The following is a 10,298-nucleotide window of genomic DNA, read 5'->3' on the forward strand; positions in this document are numbered from 1 at the left end:
GTAGCGGAAGTATGTAGATTCTCCACCTTGGCTGAACAATGTGGGACGACAAGAACAGCGTGTAGTTGTGCTGCACCGAGCAAAATTCTCGAACCACGCCACGTTGCTTTCAGTAAAACGGCCAGGTGCACAGGCTGTATAGCAGGTGAAAAACAGCTCGTGCAAGTCTAAGGAGCTTGAAAAGATTAGCTTTAAAAGTATTAAATAGGTATGAGCACCTTTATTACATTTTTTTGTGACATGCTGAGACATGAAAAGTTTTCATTGGCGCAAAAGTACAATTTGAAATATCAAACTGTTATCTTTGTCAATTTCAAATGCCACCATTTAAATGGGTTCAATAAACTCAATCCAGTTTTATTTATATATCACCAAATCACAACAAAATGTCACCCCAATGTGATCTTATGCCTAGGCCCAACACTGATTCATCCCTTGAATAAGGTGCTTAATTTAGTCGTTTTGTCGATTTTTGTCGTTTGTTAAGTGGCTGAACAAACAAAAAAAATCCACCATCCCTCTCATAATGCTCTGGTAGAAGGGATGGACTGAAAACAACCAAAAAAAGAGGCTGATATCGAAAGGAAAAAGTTTGAAAGACTTTCAAAAAACCTGGAGAACTATTGTCTAAGTCTGGCTAAAGAGATGAGGGGTGGCTAAAGACTTTTGCACAGCAATTAATTAATTAATGGAATTATTATACTCAATGCTTTTATTTGTAGCTTTTCCTTTGCAAGCGAATAATTCACTCAGGACGTCCATGCAGTTTTTGTTAAAATAATTTTATTACAAAAATGGTCATCAGTAGTTAAATCCAAAAAATGAATATGTACAGCTAAATTCTGCTGTGACAGAACGAAAAACAAAAAAACACCACAGTAAACCTACAAAGGTTAATTTGCCAGCAAACAAACCTGTGGTTCTAATCCCCAAAATAACACGTTAGTATACAGTTTGTTAATGTCACTCTATGAGCCGCTGCTAATTGTGCGATCATGTGTACCGACTCCTTGAAACAGGAGTTTAAACAACCTCTTTGTTTTATAAGCAATGGCAATACAACTAAGAACTATAAGAGTTTTGTTACTGATCAGACCGTTACTCTGAGCCCCGTGACTCAAATTAACTGTCCTTGCTCCACTAGTTTGGATCACAGCGTACCCTCTGTGATGTACGAGGGGTTCCCTAGTCCGTTAGTGGAGTTTCTTTTCGCCTTTTGACACATTTTATATTTCCAGGGTATCACAGCCATCGCGACGAGAAGCAGAAGAATGGCTGCTCCTCCGCCTATAACCATGGCCAATAGTTTGTGGTCAGATGATTGAGGTTGTTCGTACCGCTTACAGGAGAACTCAGAGTGACTGCTGTGTCCTGCGTTGTTCACTGCTTCCACGCACACTTTAGTTCCCACCTCCAAAGACCCCACCAAACCACGCCGCAAAGTATTCTCAAACTCCAGGGCTTCGCTGTCTCCACCCTCGACCACCACCCTGTACAAAGACACCAAAGAGGAAGGCGCACACCACTGTACCTCTACCTTCCCTACGTTATCCCCTTCACTGACAGGCAACAGGGTTTGGATGCGTGGTGCGTGAGGAGGCTCATCAGATCCACTCATCCCTGGACAAAGGCAGTGAGTCCTTTCTGCGAGAAGGTGACATGGCTCCTGATTCTCCAAGCAGGGGTCATACTGGCATTGCTTTTGCTCCTTGTGTAAAAGGGGCGTCTTCACAGAGGAAGGCACTTCAGAAGGAGGGCTGTAGTTATCATCGTAGTCATCATCGTAGTTATGTTCTGAGCCCAAGCCTGTCATGAATATGATCCGGTGACGGGTGATGGGTGAGGAAGTGGAGGCAGCATGACTGACGAGGTGGGAGTGCAAGAGAGGCGAGACAAAAAACAGAAGCGCAACCAGGTTCCTACGCATGTGGGCCATCGCTGTGGGCAGAAGTTACAAAAGTAATGAGACACAGGTGATAACACAGCCACACTGTTGCTTACTTACACTGCTTAGCCTAAAACATAGAAAACCACACTGGTTCTTGCTTCTCTTTTTACTTTGTGGTGTAAATTGTACAGAGAAAGAAAGAAATCTGATACCAGACCATAATGAAAACAGCAACCAGAAGCCACGACTATATAAAGGATAGAGAAATGCCGTGTGATGCTTTACGATTTGCTTTGTTTTGGTGTTTTCATATGTTAAAGTAGAGACAGGAGCAGTAATGACTTCTTCTTCATCTGCTTCTTTGGTGGCCAGCTTTTTTGGCCACAGAATGCTTTTTAACACAGTTTACAGCTCAGAAAAGTCTTTAAGTGTACTTGTAAACACTGTATGATAGATAAATAATTTGTGGGTGAAAGCTATTGGGGTGACCCAACAGGGCTTCCATTTTCTCTGGGCAGCAAGCCAGACGATGCCTGTGGGAACCCAAAACTAGAACTGGTATGTTCACTTTGTGCTGTTGTTGATTTTGAAATGACCCACAACTGATCAAAAACATTTTCTCATGCCCATAAATACCGTTGCTGATGACCAAAGAACTAAGAATAAACATGCAATCACTCTGTTGTTTTGAACCTGGTTTAAACATCTCATCTTAGTGATAAAGTGAGTGATAATATTCTACTGTACCTGTTTGATTTTGATGTGTAACGCTGTAATCTCTGTCTTCAGTTCCTGCGCCGGCTGCTCTCTACGTATGCTCCAAACTGTCTGCAGTTCTCACTGTTTTAAGTTGTTTCTCAGGCTCTCTCCTCCTCTTCAACACCCCCTCTTTTTTCTCCTCTCCCTCCCCCTTTACACTCTCTTTCAAGCTGTCTCTTTTTTTTTTTTCCACGCTGCCTTCACTCTCTCAACCGGGCCAACCATCGTTGCTTTCTCTCTCTCTTTTTTTTTTTTTCTTTGTCTGGAATTTGGGTGTAAATGCACATTGAGGGGACAAGGAGGGCGGAGGGGGAGCCACCATGTGTCTGTGTGCTGTTCAGCATTTTAATTTGCAAAGCAGCAGCAGGAGGCAGGCATGTGCTTGTTGCAGTATGTGTTTGTGTAATCTGTAGGTGTAGATGTCTGTTTCTCATTCCTTGATTTAAAGCGCTTACACTGCAGGTGCTCTTGTAAAAACGAGTAGGACATAAGGTCACCTCAGTGTGTGTGTTTTTGTGTGTGTGAGGGGGGTGAGGAATGCATGCATGTGTGTTTATTATAAACTCCCTCCACCTCTTGTGTGTCCCCATTGTGGCACAGGAGAGGAACGATAGGGGTTTCTCTTTTCTAGTCCTTTTATGGGGCAGAGTTGGCTAAGCAGTCTTTTTTTTTTTTCCTTTCTCCAAATGCCACTGTGGTAGACAAAAGGAAAAGTACCAGGGACTAAGCCTCCTTTCAGCTTCAAAGGAGTTACTCAACCTACACCACTAAAGTCTTGATGAGTTCTCGGGCGCCTCCAGTTTTACGGCTATTGAAATAATAAATAAAGTGATGAAATATTGAGGATGAAGGAATCTTTTATACAGCTAAGAACATCAAATAAAAAACAACTTTAACATGAGCAGAACAGTATAGAGTGTGTAAGAAGAAAGGATGTACGTGCTCAGTATATATACGGATATGATATGAAATCATATCATAAAAAGGGTTAAATGAATAACATGTTCTAAAGGGCTTTGCTCATGATAAAAAGCAACATATAAGAGTAGAACATTAACTATTTATCAAAGACAAAAGATCTCCTTAATCAGGTTGTGCAACTTCCCACTTTCAAGTAAATACTCCAAAATCATTGATGTATGCCCAAGATACACACATACACACGCACACAAAAAAAAAAGATTAAGAGAAGGTTTCTGAGAGAAAAATAACACAACTGGTTTAGTCCCCCATGTTTGATGGCTTAAGGTCCTAATTGCAGCTAGCCCAGGTTCAAGTTCTGGCCTGTGGCTTTGCTGTACATCATCAGTCTGTCTCTGCCTACTTTCCTGTGTCTACATTACTCGATCAAAGGCCAATAGTGTCCCCGAGAAAATGTTAAAATATATGGAAAAGTAATAACATCCTCCTTGAAGCAGACCATACTGTTTCAGATCACACTCCTAGATGAACCATGAAGTCACTCTCGACTTTTAGATTTGAGTCTCATTAAGTTTCTTTTTAACAAAAAGTTAATGTGAAGTTTCAGCTTTTTTTACTGTCAGCATTTCGAATGTCAGTTGGAGATTCGTGCCTGCACCACGCTTTGTGCAGTTTGTAGATTATACAGTCATTTCCACTCAGTAATATAGAAAAAAGACAAACTTTCAAACCTGTGTTGGTCATTGTGAGAGGGTCAAGCCAAGCCACGGCCCTAACCTTAACCAAGAAGATGAGGAGCACTTGAGGAGCTGACGGCAGTCCCAGCTGTGCAACAGTTTAGGGTTAACACGCATACATGTAATTCTAGCTTATGGAATTACAGCATTTCAGCATATAGTTCAAACCAGCACTGTGGAAAACTCTGAAATATTATATCACTCCTCCTGAAGTTTTCTCGAAGCTTTAAGCTTTAGAATGTTTTGGCTACATGAGACAACAATCTCCTCCACATCCCCTATCTGTCCCCCGGATGAAGAAACGTCAGAGGCTGATAAGTTTCAACAACTTGCTTGAAACCGTCTGGTACAGGTTCCTGTGGCATATCAGAAGTTTGAGTGATTCACTCCAGCATTCATTACTGTATGAAACAATATCTCCTTGGAGCCATGACGGTTAATTCCTTTTGTGTTGCAGAAATGTTTTTACATTTGTAGCACAGCAGCGACGGTTATTTGTTATAATTCCTAAGCTTCATTTGGCCATTTCTTATAATAAAGCATAGTAGAACAGTGGGGAAAGAATCTTTAACTCTACGAATACTTAATTTCTTATCAAACAAAGTGGGAATTTCAAGGAAACATACATACAGGAACATCATATAATAGAATCATTTACCTGTAAGCCTGTGTTGCATGGTTAGGGTTTTTAGGACACACTGAGACAGAGATATATCAGCATAGCTATAGATGCACTTACAAAGGCTTATATGCTATTAGTATCAGTGATCTCATTCTCATTTTTCCCTCCCTCCTCAGAGGGAGTTTATTTTTGTCAAAGGTGTATCGAGAAAAAAATAAAATAAAGCACCCTGAAAATTTTGGGCGTTATGCGACATGTAGAGTGCAACTTTAAACCACTTGCAAACCGATAAAGTAAAATATCAAATATAATAAAAAAACTCATGTAAAACTCATGATCACAAGGAGAAGGGTCATTTCGTGATCAACGTCTAGATTCGCCTCTCAGGTGAAGCCAGACACAGCATATGACGAAGACACATAGCTGCGTGTAGATTGTACCTCTGATACAGTTCACTGTTTTGTCGTCATTGGATTTTGCAATATATCCTCTCATGTACTGATGTGTAAACTGCTCGGTAGACATGTTGAAAGTGGGCAACACCACGACAGAGGCGGAGTTTAATATGTATGATTTACTGGTGTTAGTGGCGGGCCAGTATGCTGAAGTTTAAACAAACTCTGTTTCAGAAGTCCCTGAGGAATAAAGGAAGCGAAGTGTGAGTCATACATCTTGAGAGAATGACTTGCCTACCAACGCCGACTCCTCTCCCAAAACCATAGCGTGTTTGAGCAAGTAGTTGGACATGTGTCAGACAAGCTGCACGTATCACCAGCATCAAGATTTCAAAAGTCTTCTGAGAAACAAAACACTTCTATTTCTCATTAATTTAAGCCATAAAAGGCAGTAATTCCCCTAAAGTGCTTGTTTACCACGGTATGAATGACAACATTTTGGTTTCACAGTCATCCATTCAGTCAAGTTTCAGTAGCCTTAATCAAACTCAAAGATGTGTGGGCCTCATTCCCCTCCCACCCACACCTCTCAGAGGATTTAAACTATTTCACTCTGAACAGGAAGCGCTAGTGTTGGCTGGATCCCTGTCACCTTTGAACCCTAATTCATTCAAAAGGAATCCTAGGGTAACCTTATAACCAGACTATATGAGGCTGTGTGAGCTGCTAATTTTAGCTTAAAGACCCTGTGGAGGTAGAGTGGCCCATCCAGTCGAACTGATCCTAAAGAGCCAAACAGGCACATAATGATGTCACAGCTTTACATGATGACAAGGATCCACATCACTTACTATATGGAATTTTTGTGGCGTTATAAACAACGACTATTTGTGTTTACTATGTGTGAACATTTCACTGAACAAAATGTTTCCTGATAAACAGTGAAAACCTTATTTCTCTGTTCATCTCATTGTTATACGTCATTGTCACGTGTACAACAAGCCGCTCCAAATATTAGAGGATTCAGTTCAGTTATTTACACAGTTGGCATCAAAGACAACCTCCAAAAACAGATCAATTTAATCCCTACACTGCTGGAATGAATCTCTAAGGTGATATCAACTGCTATGACAACAAATAAGCCATTTGCTAATAATTTTTTTTCCTAATGCTTCTGCGGAACACCATAGTTAGTCACCAAACAAAGCTGTGTGTGATAAATGGGCATGCTGGCAGTATTTCTGGTGGATTATGCTAGATTAGAACCAATACTTGCAACATATACCGGCGGCTGATGTCATCGACACATCTCGTCTGTAAACATAATCCTATTCCACTTGAGAACTTTCAAATTGACTCTATGCAGGGGATTTACATAGTTTTTGTTTGTTTCCGGACATCAGCTGATGCAATCAAAATTTATACGAGTAATGAAGCTTTTCCCAGAAGAAATACTTTAATTCGTCATCCCTGGAGCAAAAGTGCAGCAACATTAAGACAATGAAGCTGAAGCAGCAAAACAGACTCGATTACTGCAACGCCCTCCTCATTGGGTGACCTAGCAAAACTCTCCAGAAGCTCCAACTAATCCAGAACAACGCCACCGAAGGACCCCACAGAAAGAAGCCTTTAATCTATCTTTAGTACTCTTTTTAAACTTGTTAATGTTGCTGTGTTCCTTTTCACTGATTTTCTTTTAAATGAAAAGTGCATTATGAGTAAAATTTACTATCATTGTTATTATCATTAATTACGAGGTTAATTTCATTATTGCAACCTCTGCTTTTCTGACTGTGTCATGTCTAAATATTCTAAAAACACGACCCATGCGTGTATTAAAATACGATGCAACATTTTCCTCTCCAAAAGACTAGAATGAAAAAGTGAATTGTTTAGATTACTGTGTTCTGTACTGTAACATATCTTGGAAAAATCCTCGGTTTAGTCAGCTTTGATTGATTGAAAATGGTCATCCACTGTTGGACAGCCTGTTTTGTCGCTGGAGTCTTGAGCAACCCCTTACACATAGCTGTAGCTCCCCTTGGTGGTTAATGCTCGCTACTGTTGCTTGCCGTCACTTGACCACATTAGTCCTATAAAGCAGAAAAATTCTGGAGCGTCAATGGAAAAAAAATCAAGCCGTGCTTCTTGCCCGTTTGGTGGTAATCTAATTCAGTCTATCAGATTAGGTAATGGGCTTACTTGATTTGATTCATTCTTTGCACTGTGCGAGAAGCCTCAAGTTAAAACTAATTCAAAGAGATTTTCAAAGGAAATTTAATCTGCTTTCATAATGAAAATGTTAGTGTGTGGTTAGAAATACAAAGAGAGACCAGTTGGTGGAAAATCAGTATAAAAATACAACAAATGCAGATATTTCCACACAGGTGCCTTGTTTGGCACAATCGAGCCTCTAATTCATGTTCAAAGGGCCAAATATCTACAAAAGTCAGCTTTAGGAAACTTTAGGGCAGCTTGGCTCAGCATATATAGCAGCTCATTCATTAATCAGATAATTGGTGGTTTGACCCCTGACTTTCCTTTTCACATTTCCTGTGGCAAGATACTTCACCCAACATAAGCTCTGAAGTGTTCATTTGCCTGTGTATTTCATCCAGAAATGTGGTCAAACACGCCTTTACCAAATATTCAGCAGCAAGGTAAAACCCACATGGTCATGGATGATTGCAATATGTGAGAAAAAAAGAAGAATGACTCTTTTTAAGCTGACTGAGAACGCCAGCTGAGGACACGATCCCAGTGGGGAGATTAAACGAGCGTTACATGGACAAATGATGGTTCAGGGTGAAGATGGGCCACTGCAATTCGATGGAAAGTTATTTTGAGAGATCACTTGTCTCTTTTTGGACTGTGAGGGGTCATTGAAATGTTTTTTTTTGGGTTTTAAAATTATGTGAATCGTATACTGGTAGGTTTCAAAGCCACCTAACTGTAAACCCATGAGAGATTTTGGCGTTAAACAGCACTTGCCATTTGCCGCCACAAAACCAAACGAAAGAAAATCTTTTGGATAAATGGTGTCGCTTCTAAAACCCTTTATGCTTTAATTCTCTTTTACTTTACACCTGTCTTTAATATCAAATGTAATCCTTGGATAACCTTAAGTGCTTTTTATACGAGGTCTGCAGTACAGAATTTTTGTAAAACCTATTAATTTCGTAAAATGTTTGCCCATCGACTGGAAAGCTCAGCTCGAGCGTGACATTCCCTTCAACAGTAGACTCGCTTTGTTTGAAAGCTGTCCAGTTGCTCTTGTTTAAAGAAAGAATGATCCCCGCCTGATTTCAGGCACTATGTTGTCATGGTAAACACCTAAAAATACTCTCGAAGGTGTCCTGTTTATACTTCCACCTCAGTGCTTTTGCACAAAACATAAACTGTTCTGGATTTCTGATGCTGCTCACTATTTAAAAGCTGGGAATTATTCACCCTTCAACAAGCTGTAGTGAAATCTTACCGTATAATCAGAAATATTATACGGTAAGATTATTCATGCTGAAAAAGTCTCTGCATTCTGTGACGGCTTATGATGTCAATTCAAAAGCTTGGATTTTTATCATATTGGCCTATTTAATTGAAATCAAATAACCATCAACTGCAAAACAAGCTTAAACTGTGTCTACGCTAACCAACACCTATATGTTTAGCTCCGAAAAGGATACCCTACTATTGTCCCATGTCACCTTTGACCCCGAGCTCATTAATAAAAGAATCCTGGGGTAACCTTATAACCAGACTCATTTATGCTTAATTTAGATCCTTGAGCCAGAGGGGCACGTGCAATCTACCTGATCCTGAAAAAGCTAATTGGAAACAGGCATAATGACTGAGCAGTTTTATATAATGGCAAGGATCCACCTCACTGTCTATACTGCAATCTTGAGGAGTAATAATAATAGTAACCACTAACGACAACAAATAAGCCACGTGCTGAAATTTCTAAACTTTTAATGTTTCTGATAAAAAAAAAGCACAAAAAAAAACTGGGAGTGACATGTGGGCATACAGCCAGTATTTTCGATGGGTTATGCTAGAACATAATCAATATTTACCGCATAAAATGACATAATCTAGACATCTAAAAATATAACATAGCAAGACGATAATATATGACATTAACCTAGCTCGGCCTCCACGCTGGTCCTGGAGGCCGGTATTAATGACATCAAACATCAGCAGTCGGAGGTCCTCAAACAGGATTTCATCTCCCTCGTGGATCGCCTACTGGACACGGGGAAGCGACTGATTACCACCGTATTTTTCTGAGCTTTTAACTGTCCGTAATCCTGGTAGAGCTCTGAGGTCAACAAATCAACCTTTGTTGGAAGTGCCCAGGTCAAAATACAAGCACTGGGGTGACCGAGCCTTTTCTGTTGCTGCCCCCAGGCTCTGAAATAAGCCCCCCCCCGAGATGCGTCTTATTTAAATCTAGGCTACAAACCTACTTATTTCAGATGGCTTGTTTCAGATGGCATATCAAAAACAACAAAGATAGTTTTATCTATCTTAAGAATATAGCCAGAGTCCGCCTGTTTCTCTCTCAGGCCAGCACGGAGGTGCTGATGCATGCTTTAGTTTAGATTACTGTAATGCCCTGCTCTCTGGTCTTCCAAAAAAGAGTATTTTTAATCTTCAGCTACTACAGAATTCACCCGCACGAGTGCTGACAAGGACCAGAGGGCTGGAGCACATTACACCAGTTTTAAAATCGCTCCATTGGCTCCCCGTATGTTTCAGGATCAATTTCAAGGTTCAAGGTTCTTTTACTCGTTTTTAGATCTATTTTTTCGTTTTATCTGACTTACTTTTACCATATCAACTCTCACGGACCCTGACATTTTAACTTCATGTTGTTGTTATATGTTTTAACTCCATGTTTTAGTTAGACAATTGAACTATATGAGCTGAAAAGCGTTTTATCTATTTTGTTTATTTTACACCTTTTTGTATTATTT

At 40.2% G+C, this 10,298-nt stretch overlaps 1 protein-coding gene across 1 annotated transcript; it reads right to left on the minus strand.

Annotated features, from left to right (window-relative positions):
- Positions 1-766: 766 nt before the first annotated feature.
- LOC140318019 (uncharacterized) lies at positions 767-3,234 on the minus strand. The gene is made up of 2 exons (XM_072395618.1): positions 2,636-3,234; positions 767-1,938 (listed from the first exon to the last, which is right to left on the minus strand). The coding sequence occupies exon 2, from the start codon at positions 1,934-1,936 to the stop codon at positions 1,151-1,153; it is 786 nt and encodes a 261-aa protein (XP_072251719.1). The 5' UTR covers positions 1,937-1,938; positions 2,636-3,234; the 3' UTR covers positions 767-1,150.
- Between the last annotated feature and the right edge of the window lie 7,064 nt (positions 3,235-10,298).

This window comes from Leuresthes tenuis, unplaced genomic scaffold (genome assembly GCF_036924035.1).
Source record: "Leuresthes tenuis unplaced genomic scaffold, fLeuTen1.0.hap1 SCAF_11, whole genome shotgun sequence".
NCBI lineage: Eukaryota > Metazoa > Chordata > Actinopteri > Atheriniformes > Atherinopsidae > Leuresthes > Leuresthes tenuis.

Excerpts from the sequence above, each read along its gene's own strand:
- LOC140318019 (XM_072395618.1), bottom strand. The coding sequence starts at position 1,936 with ATGGCCCACATGCGTAGGAACCTGGTTGCGCTTCTGTTTTTTGTCTCG.